Source organism: Amaranthus tricolor, chromosome 7 (genome assembly GCF_026212465.1).
Source record: "Amaranthus tricolor cultivar Red isolate AtriRed21 chromosome 7, ASM2621246v1, whole genome shotgun sequence".
NCBI classification, from domain to species: Eukaryota; Viridiplantae; Streptophyta; class Magnoliopsida; order Caryophyllales; family Amaranthaceae; genus Amaranthus; species Amaranthus tricolor.
Genome location: NC_080053.1, coordinates 28,873,904 through 28,889,739, shown reverse-complemented (window position 1 = coordinate 28,889,739; position 15,836 = coordinate 28,873,904). Strand labels below are relative to the sequence as shown.

Below are 15,836 nucleotides of genomic sequence, written 5' to 3'. Positions count from 1 at the left end.
AAGGAAAAGTTAGGGTTTGAGTTTTGAATATCGATTTTGTATTATATGATAATGAGAGACTAAGCTCTTATTTATAAAAGAGTACTAGAGCTAACTTAAAAAACAAATAAAAAAGGATAATAAAGAATAATTACAAATATTCTCTAAATACTCTTTTCTACACACCTCCTCAAGTTTGGTCGTACGGTCACTAATGCCTAAATTGCACAGAGCAGTACTAAAAGCTTCGGATACCACAACTTTTGTGAGAATATCAATAAGTTGATCTTTCGATCTGACAAAAGGAAGATTGATGATTTTCTTCTCCAACTTCTCCTTTATGAAACGTCTATCAATCTCTACATGCTTAGTTCAATCATGTTGAGCACGTAGGAATTCCTAGATTTGTATTAGAATTTTGGATAAATGTATATTAGATTTGGTTGTGTTGGCTATATTCGACTTGTAGAGAATTGCATGATTATCTTGTGTTTAAGTTAGATGTTTGTTTTTAGATTTAGCTGAGTTAGTCGTGTTAAAGAGCTTGTGACTCCTTTACTCAAGTTTTGGAAGTATGATTTCAGTTTTCTTGAGAAATGAACCCCTTGATGACCCTGTTTACTCAGTCAACGGTAAGTCGGGTTGTTACATCAAGTTTCCGAGTAATAGTCGTCGTTACAAAGTTCACCTTCAAGTTTGTTCTTAGTGTATTTTGTGTAAGTTTATTTTAGCCATCAACAAAGAAAAAATACTAATTTCCAATTGTAATTTGTAATTTGTATTATTATTTCTTAATATAAGTAATTACCTTAATGTCATCACATTCTCCATTAAAATGAGTACTTAGAAGTAGTAGGTAATCACTTTAATTGTTTGTGTCCGGAAAATGTTTCTAGAATATGAAATATGGAGGATGAGTAATGTTTGTAACGATTTAACGATTTGGGATGAACAATGTCAGTAACTGTTTCAAAATTCCTACACAATTGCTTATATTTTTTTCTAAAACTTCTAGTAGTTAAATGTTGTACTTAACTCATTTAATTTTTTTACATAAAGTACTCTGGACTGCTTGTATGGGTCCGTCTCATTGTGCGACAGTCTCATACACGACTTGCTGTTTCATAATATTAACTTTTTATAACTATTAGTTATGCATAATTTGATATATAAATAATCAAATAACAAATTAAATTGAGTAAAAAAGTAAAATATAACAAGTATAATGAAACAGATGAAGTATATTAGTATTCTTGATAGTGATAATAAAACGTAAAAATCATTGTTACTTGTATAATTCCTCGTCTCAAAAAATTTGCAAAACAAAAAAATCAATCAATCATTTATTTATAACACAAAACAAGGATTTGATGAAAAGAATCCACCATGAATTTAAAGAATTTTTTTTAAAAAGAAAATAAGATTTTATCCTTCAAAACCGGCGTCTCAGTCCACACACATAAATTTCCTTCTAACGTGTCTCATTGACTCTTTTTCAATTTCCCCTTTTATCGTCCCTCTTTCTTTACCCGATTTCCCCATTTCGGAGCTCTGACCCATCATCAAGGGATCATCACTCCCTTTTCCCCTTTTTATTTTTTTATTTTTTTTCATTTTCTAAACCCTAATTTCTTGCTTTCTTGTTCAATTTGTGATTTTATAGCAGATCCACAAACCTTAGTTTTGAAAATTTTCGTGTATTTTTGGTGGTGGTTTTGGTGGTGTTAGTGGTTGGGAAGGATAATTAGAATCAGACGATTGAACTCTAATACGTACTTCTGTAATCAGTGACTTTAATTGGATCCAGAAACCCTAAATGTTTTATTTTGTTTTTTTGTGCAAGTTTTTGGGGGGATGGTGGTGTTTGTAGTGTAGGAGATTAAGAATCAGAAGATTGAACCCTAGTCTCTTACCTCTTTCTGCTTTCTGTGACTTTCTATCTGATCCAGAGTTTTATTTTTGAGTTTGTAAAGTTGTTGTTGTTGTTGGTATAAGTAGGGAGAGAGATTAAGAATCAGAATATTGAATTTATCGGCGGATGTCGGTGGAGAGATCATTTGAAGCATGGGAAGAGGTGCAGCGACACGGCCAAGATTTGGCTGATAAGCTTGCACAAGGTTTTACAGGTTTAATTCAATCTCATATTTCTCCTCCTTCTTTTGCTTGGCCAAATCCTCCTACTACTAAGCTTTTCGATGTGGATTTCGAGTTCCCTACCCAAAATTTTGTCCCCAAAGACTTTGGTCTTGCAATTGATAATTCAGGACTTAATGGGGTTTCTGCTATTTTTGATATCGGAAATAAAATAGGCCAAGCTGGGGCTGATTTTGGGGCTTGTGTTAATGGGTTAGTTCAGCAGTTTTTTAGGGCAATACCTGTTCCTTTTATGCACAATGACAATGATAAGGGCATGGTTAAGCTTCATCATGTTGACAATGATGGCCAAAGAGGTGATATGCGTATATTGGTCAGAGAGGAATTAGGTTCTTTGGCTGAACAATGGGGTGACTTGAAGTTTTCTGAAAAAACTGAGGCGGGTGTTGATGGTTTGGTCGATGATGAGCTTTCTGGATTTAATCTTAAGCTTGCTGGTCTTTTTGGAAAATCTCAGGTATACGTTTTATGATCACGTATCAGTTTTTTTTTTTTTTTTCTTTCTTTTTTTTTTCTTTCTTCTTTTGTTGTTTTGTTTTCATAAGTGTCTGATGTACTACTAGAAATTAAATTAATTATCGCATGGGTTATCAATAAATAGTTTTTTTTCCAGTGATTTTGTTTAGCTGGTTAATTAGGGGCTGTGCCCAATTTTTTTCCTTTATTCAAGCATATAACATTGTGTTTATTGATGTGATGAGTTTCAAACCTGGAGGTTTGACTTTGTAAAGGTAATTTTTATCTAGAGAGACTGCTGGATATCATTCAACATTTCTCATGTGGTTGCGTTTTATGTGTTGTTTACTTGTTTTATGTGGCTTTAACCTAGGCCTTCCTTTATGTGTTGACGTTGTGATCCGTTTGTGTTATCTCTAGAAATTCGTCTTTTGTATGTACGTACTCGCGTGACAATTGATCTTTTGATCAAACCTTTTAAACAATAGGAAAAGCTTAAAGGGTTATTCGAGTGACCATTGCAGATTGAATTTGTTAGTTTTCCTTTGTTCTGCTTGTGATTTTTCTAGACGCTCGGTTTGTTATTGGGAAACTATGCTTTTCTAATTGATACTTCATCACCAAAGTAAATGCTCATTTTGTTGTTTAATTTGGTTCTTCCTCTTGCCTATATTATACCTTTAAACTAAAATTGTACTCTAGTTAAAATTTTCACCTTGAATTATCTCATTCCCTTCTGTTTTATCAGTTTTTGTCAATAAAAACCAGTTTTAAAAACTGGTTTTAACCAATAACTATAAACCGGTTTCAATCGGTAAAATTCAGTTACAATCAGTTTCGTTTTCAATTAGTATCAATCAGCTACTAAAATTTAGTTTCTATGAATGATTCTTTACTTTTTAACATATTTGATGAAAAGGTCTTTTATGTTTGTAAAATTCAGGGGACTGTGAACTTGACATCCTCTTATGACAGTAGAACTCGTGATATACAAAGTTCTCTTGCTGCACGTGGAGATTTATGGAGACTTGAGGCATCAAATGGTAGTTCTACGTCAGGATCTGATAGTTCATCAATGTTTTTGGTCCAGCTTGGACCTCTGCTCTTTATTCGTGATTCAACACTTCTTCTGCCTGTTCATCTGTCGAAACAACATTTGCTTTGGTATGGCTATGATAGAAAGGTACGATCAGTCTTATGGTAGGATGTTGCTTATAAAGCATTATTTGAATGACTAGTACATCATTAGTATGTAATTCCCCTTTTATCTTAAAGCTGAAAAATAGTTTTGGTGACTACAAAAGTTTGTTAGTACATATTACAAGGAGGCCATGACCTATGTTTTCATTGGATAGAGAAGCTTTTTAAAATGAGCCATGTGATAGTACCTTGTACCGTCAGTTGCTTTCTATTACCATATTTGATTAAGAAATGGCAACTATTGATGAAAATGGTTGATTTTTCTGTAGAATTTATGTGTTACATCGGAGAAATATATATTGAAATGTTTTTAGGCATTCCATGTTCCTCTAGTTCTCTCCAAACTCTAAAGCCGTGAATTCGGGGAGATCCTTTATTTTTTGTTTATTTGTGCTTTTTGTTTGCGCTAAAAGCTGTTTATCTATAGAATCACTCTCAGTATTGACAATGAGTTGGTAAAACTGTTTATCTATAAAATCACTCTCAGTATTGACAATGAGTTGGTGGTAGTATTTTTTCTGAATATATATGTAATTAACATTGCGATTACCTCATGTGGCATAGGAGGTTCTAAGCAGAGCAAGATAGGGTTTTGATAATGAATGTCTGATTTTAATGTAACCATAATGCAACTGACGTGTGTATGGATTTATATTTTCTGTTTATCAAGCATTATTCTCCAGGCTAAAGTTTTTACTCACTTCCATATTGTTTTGATTTTAGAATGGTTTGCACTCCCTTTGTCCTGCGGTTTGGACTAAGCACAGGAGGTGGCTTTTGATGTCAATGATTTGTCTCAACCCTTTGGCTTGTGTAAGTTCACATTTGCTGGTGCAAATTGATTTACTTTGCATTTAAGATGTAAAATATAATTTTTTTTTCTGGAATCCTTTTTGTTTCATGAAGCTGCTGTTATCCCTATGTTTTGAAGTTTTATCTACATTTAAGACGTAAAGCTTACTGTTACAACCTTATTTCACAGTGAAGACAACACATGAAGTTTTCTCTTCATGTTGAGGGGTAAGGGTGGGGGGATCGAGAATTGTATGGAATATATTTCTCCCATGTTTTATATATAAATTGTTTGAAAGTTTAGAAGTGATTGCTTTTATTGGTGAGTTTCCTGTTAGCTTAAAGGATTTATTGAGCTTTGATTTAGCACCAAAGGGAAAGTCAATTGAAAATTTTAAAGCATTATTTTATGAAGTGATGCTACATGTTTAATTTAGCTAGAGGGTGCAACAAAGTTTGTACATAACACCTCATGTTATCCTATTGCTTAATGTGAGAGGGGATTCTATAGGTTTTCCCTTGATCATATTCAAGAAATATGGCGGGTCAAAAAATTTCGTTGTAGATACTTTTCAATAATGGAGAATTTAGCTGTTGCAAGCCCTTCATATCCTTTGCCTAAAATAGTGTTGCGCTGAAGACTATTGGTTGTTTATATATTGGTTACACAGTACCGTATGGTGTATTGTTTGCAGCTTCTTTGGTTCTGATATAAGCTATTTGAGCACGGCTCTTTCTTTCCGATACAAATTATATCAGAAAGCTGAAGCAAAATGTCCTGAATCATGTTTATGTCTGAAAAAACCATTTTAGCGTTCACAATATTTTGATTATGTTCCATCTTCAACAGGGTACTTTTGGTGACTGGAATTGGCTAATTGAGCCCATAGTTCTTTTTTTGATTATTAGAAACGGCTCATTCTATGCTTGACATTGTTACTTGTCATTTGTGCTGTTAAATCTGTCTTCTTTATGCTTTCTGTGCCTGTATACCAGAAAAAAAGCCGGTAGCATGTTTGATTGGTTGATTTTTTCACTCTTCTTTACATAATTTACTTGAAATCGTTTTTTTAATAGCCTTTCTTATGCTACAGTGGGAACTTTAAGGTGAAGCTGTTCCTCTAACGAAGAATGTGTAATATAAATATATGATGATGCCTAGTTACGTAGAATCTAAAAGTTCTTCATGGGTTTTGTTTCGCAGTCATTCATGGATCTGCAATTCCCAAATGGGCAGCTTACTTATGTTGCAGGGGAGGGATTAACTACTAGTGCATTTGTTCCGTTTTGTGGGGGTCTGCTTCAAGCACAAGGTCAATACCCTGGGGAAATGAAGTTCAGCTTCTCTCATAAGGTTGGATAGGGGCGTTAAAGTTTGAGCATGATGGAAGCTGTTTCTTTGTTTTTTCTTATCATAGTTCGTATTAGCTATGTTTTTTAATGTTCTACTTTTATCATTGGTTTGCAGAATAAATGGGGAACACAAATTACACCTATGATACAGTGGCCTGATAAATCATTCACTCTTGGTTTTGGGCAAGACTTGGCTTGGAAGCGTTCTGGTCTTTTGGTGAGGCCAACTGTCCAGTTTAGGTAAGCTAGTGAACTTCTTTATGACCTTTTAATTTTCCTCTCGTTTTCCTTTGTTTATTTCTAATTTCGAGTAAAATAAATTCCCTTCGATGATTTGCATGTATAATTTGATTCCAAATATATTTTTTCTGTTCCACTATGCCTCTTTCTTAAGATGATAGCTTGATGCACAGTGGCGTCTTGTCTTAATATATCAGATAGTTTTAGAGAAGACAAAAAAATTTAGGCGTCTCTTGACCATCTAGTGGACATTCCTTTGACTCATAGGAGGCGTTTGTTTGAGGAAACTATAAGGTGGCAAGTCGGAACTTAAAATGGAACTTGGTGAGGGAGATGGGAAAGTCCTATATTTGGTGGAGTGGTGGTGGTGGTGGGGGGTGGTGAGGTGGAAGTGTGGGACATGGCAGTCGGAAAAGCAAATATCTTAATATTCTTCATGAAAGCTTATTTCTTCATCTTCAATTCAACCACTTCAATCATTCATCTTCTCTTGTAGAGCTTCATATATGGAGAAGGTTTGGTTTTTATTTGATCAAATTTTAGCTTTTGTTTTTTATTTTTATGGAGGAAAATAATTTGACTCATAGTCACTCGAACCGAATAGGACAGATAAGTAATGTGGTGTAAACTGCAAACCATTTACCTTCATGAGAAAGTAGACGTTGTTATGGAAGGTAGTATTTCCTAAACTAACATGTATCAGTGTTTCTAATCTTAAGTAGTTCATATTCAGAAATTATGTTTCCATCCTAGACATTTGAAGGTCTCTGGATTTTGAATTGTATTGATTGAAGGTGTATCAGTCTATCAGATGTTTCCTGTGGTTTTGGTGGTTTTTATCACAAATGCCACTTTCATTTAAGGTTTCAAACATTTAATGGGCTATATTGTATTTTCCCACTTCTATGGCTCTAGCCTCTATTATCCCATTCCCATATTTTCATATTCTTCTATGTCAGCTAATATCTTGCTACTTGTATCAGTCTAAGCCCTACAATTGGCGGAAGTGACCCTGGAATACGCGCCGAACTTGTTCATACAGTCAAGGATAAGTTAAATCTAATATATGGGTGTTCATACTCTGCACATCCTTCAGCATTTGCATGTGTGTCTGTAAGTTACTCTATAACCTTTATTTTTATTTCCATTTTACCTCTTTACTTCACGCCCATTTTTACCTCTTTACTCTCTTTTCCACGATTTGGATTTGATTTTATGAAGATGCTTCAATGTGTTTTATTATTACTATTGATTCATATGCATGTTATCATGTTATGGTTGGACATTTCTACAAAATTTATATTATGCGAGTCCAAAATCGTCATGTGTTACTCATTTGTGTACACTTCTCCACTGCAATTTTTTCAGCTTGGTAGATCCAAATGGAATGGGAATGTTGGAAGCACTGGGGTTGTCGTGAGAGTCGAGACTCCGCTCTGCAATGGCGGAAGACCGTCGTTCTCCGTGCAGCTAAATAATGGCATCGAGTTTTAGCATCTTGCCAAGTTAATCATGTACCTTAAAACCAAATGTGTATATTCTTAACTCCCACACTTATGAACATATACCTCACTAGTCACTACCCACTTGTATATATTGACTTCCGAGTAAATGCTGGTAGTCTGGCGCTTTGTATCATCTGAGGATCCATTCCGTTTTGTTTGGATTCTGAAATTTTGCCATCACTTTCTAGTTTCTGGAAATGAACTGAATTATAATTTAAAATCGCGCGAGTATTGTGTTTGTTACGACAAAATGCTAGAATCATCTGTATTTGTGTTGCAGAATGTTATATAGCTTCATTACTCTTGAGCTAGTCTTTATTCAGCTTCACACGAGTTAATTGAAGGCAATTCGGATGTTTATTTAGATTTGCTACCTTCTGAAAATCAATGAGTTTGATTGGCGCTAGTAACGTGGGTAAAATAAAACTATTCTCACAATGTTAAAAACAAGTCTTAAACTTAGTAAGTGTTCATAATTGTGCGTGGTTTAAAATTACACTGTAACAAATCAAATAAGGTTTTACATGACTTGAATATTTTTAATGTATAGATTGCGAACAAATTTTTAGTAATTGGTAAATAGTATTGAAATCCAAATTATCATCATCATTCTCGTTCAAGATAAGATCTAGAAAGAGTAAAAAGAAGGTAGATTAATATCCTCTTCACGAGAAGGTTGTAATCAAAGGGAGCTTTTTAACTCAAATATTGCCTTGCATATAAGAATTTTAATTAGAATTGGGGAAGTATTATTAAGCCTTTTTTCCTTGCCCCTGTATTCTTGATTGAAACTACATTATACTCTCATATCAATATTTAAAACTTTTTTAAAAACAATTTTGGTACATTAATGAATTTGTAAAGTAGATAATGCTTTAAACTTGGGGATAGAGTTGTACGAAACTGACCCGATTAATTGAAATTGAGTATAATTTGACTCGAATTGAAATTATTTGTATACAAAAATCAAATCAATTATCAAGATGTTTATATATGTTCGGGATCTGAAATTAACTCAATATGAGATATTATATCCAAAATCAGCATAAACGCTATGCTCAAATGGACACATCTATCTACGATAATTTTATTGACAAAAAATATTTTATTTATCCTAAATTAAGTATAAATATTTAATTTTTCCTAAATTGTGAAGTACAAAAAATAACTTTATACAAATACATCTAATCTAATTACTTAAAAAAAAAAAATTCCATATTTGAATTAATTTTTTGTATGAATATCTAAAACAATTTTGTAACACAAAGAAATAACCAAGTTGGCTTGACAGCAATCGAAGAACGGAGCTGGCACCGAGTCGTCAATGATAGACGGCAGCAATAAGGCATCAATCAATTGATATCAATCAGCAGCATCGTTGATCGTAGAAATTCGTGAAAATTCTGCAATTCTAGGGTTCAAAATGGAGCAAAACAAATATAGTATAATCGTGCCTACTTACAATGAGCGTCTTAACATCGCCCTCGTCGTATACCTCATTTTCAAACATCTCAGGTTAATCTCTTTCTATTATCTTCTTCCTGTTCCTAATTTCTGCATTAATCCTTTACTTGCGGAGTTGTTATTCTGAGTTTGTGGAATTAATAATTACTCAATTTTGTATAGGTCTAGATTTAGATGTTTGAATTAGATTTTGTTCAAGGCGTTGATTTGATCATTTATCTTGTGAGAAAATTAAATCATCCTATGATCACCCAATTCTTTTGTGGTGCTATAATAACTATTTAATGTTTAATGCTACAGGAGATTTAAGATAATAAGATGGGTTTGGTTAAATACAGAATTTTAAGTTAGTCAGAGATTTAAGAAGGACTATATGATTCATCATAATTCTCCAACTCTTGCATTAAGCAATAATGTACTCTATACTTTAATAGCTTATCAGTTTATTTCCCTTCAATGAACCTATGCCTATTACCCTTTGAGGATAACTTGGACTTCATTCATTTCAATGTTCATCAACATTAACATGAAAATTTCACACAATATCTCCAAAGCTCTTCAACTATTGCACTCATAAAACCATGTCACAACTACCTCTAGGTATGTGCATCACATTAGTCTCAAACATTATATGACATTTTTCGCACACACACCATGTTGCAACCACCTATAGGTATACACTGAATTCTCAATACGCAAAGATTGAACTGAACAATCAGTATTTGAAAATTGAAACTAAAAGAATTAAAATCTCAACTAAATTTCCCGTCAACAGTTACAAGCTGTAACTAATCTATTTGACAAAATGTTTTATTTAACCAAACCCGTCTAAAATACCATGTTGCATTTAAGCATCTGTAATTTTAGTTTTTTAATGTGATTTATTTTTTGTGAATTTGAAGGTTGTGAGTTGCGACTACTTCATATGTGTTTTGGATGTCTTCCATGTTGAAATATTGCTTGAGGTTTGCATAGTGAAAAACAAGACCGCATCACCATATCACGAATGTATCTTAAAGGTTTTTGCATTTACTGCAACTGAAATAGGCCACATTGACCACAAAATCATCCAGGATATCCGTTTCTCGACCATTGCTGTGACCGTGACCGAAAACATATTTTTGCACTTTCTTTTGGGTTCTTTCTTTATGGAACATGTAAAAAAAGACACTTAACGTGCTCACCATGCTCATAGAGAAGAAGTGTCTCACCATAACGGAGTAATGAAGGGGTACTTTAACATGCGTTTTTACAAGAGGCTGCGTATTTGCAACAAATGATAAGGAAGTCCAGAATTTTTTTTCAGATTATGCTTTCAAAATATAAATGAGGCTATTAAGATGTCATCCATTCTATAATCTCCTAACTTTCAACTAGTACAATTGTCCAAAATTTTGCTTATGCCTTTTCGAATCACAGATACACAAGTGTTTAACCATGATTCTTGGGTAGGATATGGGATGATTGAATGGAATGACTGTTTCGTAGATCGGATTCTTGATTGAACAACAAGGATGTGAATGCTATCGACTACAACCTATGACATAGTGCAAAAATGCGGTCACAATCGCAAACACCGTAACGAATTGGTGGTGTGGTAACAAAAGTCATGAACAAAAGTCATGCGGTTATCGTCACACTAATTTTTGGCCAAAAGCAGATGTCCCTCAAATGGACCAAAATGCATTTTTAACACCTTTGTAATGCGAGAAATATATATGAGCTATTTTTTTAACAAAAGTTTAACAACACAGCTAGTGCGACCAGCCTTGTTTTTACAACATGGTTTCTGAAAATAAAGGTTGGTTAGGGATGTTACCTTGTAATGTAAGATGTGTTAGGGTTTGGAGATGAATTTCAAATTTTTTGTACCTCTTTGAAGGGTTTCACATCTCAATTCGCTACAACGGTGCCATTTTTTATTTTTACCTGCAACCGTAGTTGTTTTTATTTTTCCTTTATATCTATGCACATCTTCTCAAGTAGGGGGTTCACAGTTGAGTTATTCTTCTTTGTGCGCTTTGTATTGTTATGTTCTAAGATACTTCGAGTTGGGTATAGGGACGAAACGGATACGGGACAGAAAATGTCAAATCTGAGATTAAAATTGAATGGGACGAATTGATGTTGCTTACAACTCTGTCTAGTCACATGTCATTATTATTGCTCTAAAAACCAAATTAAAACTTTGAAGCTTCATTGGCTAGGGGGTTGTGCATGCATTAGAGCCTTTATTTCATGTTTGAATCTGAATTCTGGTTAGCATATCCAGGTTTGCAGTATGTTTAATTTGCAAATGCAGAGATTTTGAGGAATATTGAAATGATTTTTGACCATCTTTCCAGTAGTTCTAACGATTTGTAGTTGGGGTGAGTGGAAGGCTAATTATTTCCTAGGAGGCATGTCAGATTAAGCATCAAAGTTTGGGTTTCAGAAGAGTTACTGGCCTACTTCGCTCATAGAAAATTGATATAGGCAGTTCTTTTCGAACCTTAGAGAAAACATGTGATTAAAAGCAATCATGGTTTGTGTCATAATGGGTGGCCACGTCGTATGGGATTCATTTTGGGCTAAACATAGCGCAAAAGTAAGGTCACAACGTATCGTATCATCTGAGTTCGTAAAGGTTTTGTAATCTATCGAAGGGATACTACGGTACTACCCACATCGTGAAGGTCTAATAAAATTGCGTTTTAGGCCATTTTGAGGGTTTTCATTGTTGCGGCCTATATTTGGAAATAGAACAACCACATCACCTTGTTACCGCATGTACTGCAATAGCGGCAGATATTGGATTCTTGAATTAATTGGCTTTTCAAACTCATTCTATTAAGGAGCTTCAATGAAATTTTCTATATGAGAACAGATTGTTCTCACTTCACTTGGACTCTTTCTTATTTTTTCTTCTTATTAGTGGACTCATTTTAAGGAGGATTGTTTGGGGGAAGAAATATTTGGGATAGTACAATGGTATTATTACTCCGCTTTCTTCTTGAAACATAGTTCATTGTGTTTGTGGATTTTTGTATGTAGGGATGTCGACTTTGAAATAATCGTTGTGGATGATGGAAGTCCAGATGGTACTCAAGAAATTGTTAAACAATTGCAGCAAGTTTATGGGGGTAATCGCATAGTAAGTGTCACGAAGATTCTGTCTTTATCCAATTATTATCCTTTATTATTTTAGTTGGTTGTTTTGATCACTTTTCTCGTTATTTCTCAGATTTTGGCTGCTAGACCTAGGAAGCTTGGGCTAGGTATGTTTTTTTTAGATGCTGTCATTTGTCTTGAAAGGAAAGAGAAATTTGTTATTTTTGCCCATTTTTTGCAGGAACTGCATATGCGCATGGCTTGAAGCATGCATCTGGAAATTTTGTTGTGATTATGGATGCTGATCTCTCACATCATGTATGTATGCCTTTCCGGTGTTTGAAATTAGTTCTTGGGATTCAGTTTGGGATCTTTATTTTACTTTGTCGATATGAAAAATATTGTAAGGCAAAAGATGTAGAATATCAGAGTGTCTTGATTAAATTTTTTTTAAAAACTTCATATTAGGGCATTTTGCTTGCTATGGAAGTACGGATATTAGAGTATCTTGTGGATTTTCCTGGATTCAGTAATGATGGGGAAAAAGGTAAGTGAGGATATATTTAGGTGATGTATGGAGTCTGGATTAAGGATATAAAATTAGAAGGATAGGGGTGGGGGTGTTTCCCCTCTAGGGTAGGATCAAATTCGCTGAGCTTTCTTCTTTTATCTCATTCTTTCCTCATGATTAATTACCAGAACTTACAAATCGTCATCTGATCTCCATCTTGATTCTTGTCAATTGATTTCATTAAGTGAGGAAATATTTAGGTGATTTATGTAGTCTGGATTGAAGATATAAAATTAGAAGAGTGTGGGGGGTTGTCTCTTCTCTGGGGGCTTGTTTAACCTTTAGGATCAAATTTCTCTGAGCTTTTTTCTTTTATCCCATTCTTTCCTCATGAGTAATCACCAGAACTTACGAATCATCATCTGATCTCCATCTTGTCAGATTTCATTAATCAATAATTTATCCAAGGGTGCATTATAGCTAATTAGGAGAGTTATCACGCTAAGTACCTTATTATAATAGGATGAAGGTTGTTCTCTTTTATTGTTTGGAAAGAATACACAGAAGTTAGCTATGTGCTTCTGCTTTAGAAAAATGCTAGTTATAGTAAGAAATATTTTAGTCTTAGTGCTAGCATCATAGCATTGAAAAAAAGGAATAGCCAACATCAAAATACCTGGTTGGTTGGTTTTGAAGTTCTCTTTTTCATTTGAAGTGGTTTTGAAGTACTCTTAATTTGTTATATTTAGGATCTTTAATCCACTCTAATGGATTCCTCCCTCCTTTTGCAGCCAAAGTACTTGCCAAGCTTCATTAAGAAACAAATGGAGACAGGTGCGAGCATAGTTACTGGAACCCGTTATGTAACTTATGGTGGTGTACATGGGTGGAATCTTATGCGCAAACTTACAAGCAGGGGGGCAAATGTACTCGCACACACTATTCTTTGGCCAGGGGTTTCAGATTTGACTGGATCTTTTCGTTTGTACAGAAAATGTGTTCTTGAAGATCTCATCAATTCATGCGTAAGTAAAGGTTATGTGTTTCAAATGGAGATGATTGTTAGGGCTTCAAGAAAAGGTCATCATATTGAAGAGGTTCCTATAACATTTGTGGATAGAGTATATGGAAGCTCAAAACTTGGTGGATCTGAAATCGTCGAATATTTGAAAGGCCTTGTATATCTTCTGTTTACAACATGACAATTTACTTAAATGGAAAGCATGGACAATGATGCTCTATGCTTGGCTTATGTAAAAGATTATACAAAAAGTTTTCTTTCTGGTCATTTGGGCATCAGTTTTATCTACCTCTGCTGAAGACTGAAATTTTGGTTCGGCCTTTCATATGTATGTTTTGCCTCATAGTTTTGTATGACTGACGTGGATGTCGGATAAAGGACAACATAACTACTTGGCTCAATGAGCAGGATAACATGATGCAGTGCGAAGTGGAAATTCGCCAAGTCAGTTGATTGCTCTCTTTTATTTCCGGAAGTTTTAAAGTGTCATCAGAGTGTTGTTTACAAAAGAGAGTAGATTAGCCTCTTTCTTGGTGATATAGCATGTGTTGCGCCATTGTTCTCCACTATTCCTACTGTTGGTGCTGACATTGTTGTTTTTGGTTGCTATTGTTATGATTGTAATGTTAGACGATTCGGGATTTGTATCATCTTGTAAAAGCTTCTCAAAGCGAAAATTTGAAATAGATAAGGCAAATTATTGAAAAAAATCATAAAATAAGATTAAAATCAACTTATTTCCAAAAATAAGCGCCTAATTTTCAAATCTGAGGTATGGATCTGCTAACACTTACTAACTGCGAACAAAGGGTTTTATTCAAAATAAAAAGCCAAAGGAGTCACTGCGAACAGAGCCGTTGGCTTTTTTTTTGACCAAATCAGCTGTTCGCAGTTACTAACTGCGAACAGTTTGGTTGATTTTTTTGACCAGTTTGCCTCTATTCGCAGTTAGTAACTGCGAACAGTACCGAACCTGAGATCTGGGGCTGGAGGCACTTACATTTAGAAATAAGTTGATTTTGATCTTATTCTATGATTTTTTTTAATAATTCTTATCCATTTCAAAATTTCCTCGAAAGCTTGACATTGCCGGTCTAAGGCTAGGACATGGATTGGTGCACAGCAGAGCTATTTCTTGCTACCTTGATGCTTCTTCACTGGCATAACTTGAGCCTAGACTTAAATCTACTAGCTTTAGAAGGTTTCATTGCAGGGCTTTATATTATTCCTCCTGCCCTCTCTTTGGATAGGGTATGGGTATGTCATGTTTTTCTTCTACCACCAGATCTAGCTAATGATCGGAATTTATTGGTATGATGGTATGATATAATATGGTAATCTTATGAACTAAAAAGGAAAAGAAATCGAGAATAACTAAAAGAAGTAGATTACCCAATCAAGGGGTATGTTTTTGTAGAATACTCCATAGTTCAGACACTAGAAATTTGCCCTTCCTCATAGAGGGGTTTCTAAAATAAGTTGAAATTTTATGTACGAAAAGAATAAATATATAATTAAATATTGGGATATATCAATGTTACTCCTGTATTATTGCACTTTATCTTTGGTACTCTATGTTTTTTTTTAATTCCAATGGTACCCCAGTTTTTCTTGATAATTACAAACATGACCCTTTTTAAGTTTTTTCTGTTAAGTTGCCGTTAGATCTCGAATTTGACCTAACTATGGTTAGTTTCTTCTTCTTCCCTTTTCCCTTTCCTCTTCCTACTCTCCTTCCATGGCTGCTTCAAATATTTCTGATTCTCTTAAACCTTTCTCTCTTTGCTCTTCTTCACTTTTAAAAATTGACCTATCTCAAAACTCCATTTCTGGGTTTTTTTTTGATTTATCGAAGTTTTTTTCTTGTTCTTCATTATCAAGCTTGAATATTTCCTTCAATTTATTGAATTCTTCCAAGGATTTGAAAGTGGCTTATTTTGGGCTTTCTCTCAAAACATTGAATGTTTCTATAAATTATTTATCTGGGCAACAAGTTCTTCATTATCAAGCCTGAATATTTCCTTTAATTTGGAGTTTTTCGATCTTTCTTCCAATAATATCTCAATTCCCA

At 34.2% G+C, this 15,836-nt stretch overlaps 2 protein-coding genes across 2 annotated transcripts; both read left to right on the top strand.

The window, feature by feature from the left end:
• Positions 1–1,383: 1,383 nt before the first annotated feature.
• On the top strand, positions 1,384–7,899 carry LOC130818016 (uncharacterized). The gene is made up of 7 exons (XM_057684034.1): positions 1,384–2,590; positions 3,533–3,772; positions 4,513–4,602; positions 5,786–5,935; positions 6,050–6,174; positions 7,158–7,287; positions 7,543–7,899. The coding sequence occupies exons 1-7, from the start codon at positions 2,018–2,020 to the stop codon at positions 7,666–7,668; spliced, it is 1,434 nt and encodes a 477-aa protein (XP_057540017.1). The 5' UTR covers positions 1,384–2,017; the 3' UTR covers positions 7,669–7,899.
• A 1,026-nt stretch (positions 7,900–8,925) lies between these two features.
• LOC130817799 (dolichol-phosphate mannosyltransferase subunit 1) lies at positions 8,926–14,415 on the top strand. The gene is made up of 5 exons (XM_057683702.1): positions 8,926–9,194; positions 12,177–12,276; positions 12,367–12,400; positions 12,475–12,551; positions 13,536–14,415. The coding sequence occupies exons 1-5, from the start codon at positions 9,103–9,105 to the stop codon at positions 13,944–13,946; spliced, it is 714 nt and encodes a 237-aa protein (XP_057539685.1). The 5' UTR covers positions 8,926–9,102; the 3' UTR covers positions 13,947–14,415.
• The last annotated feature ends 1,421 nt before the right edge of the window (positions 14,416–15,836 follow it).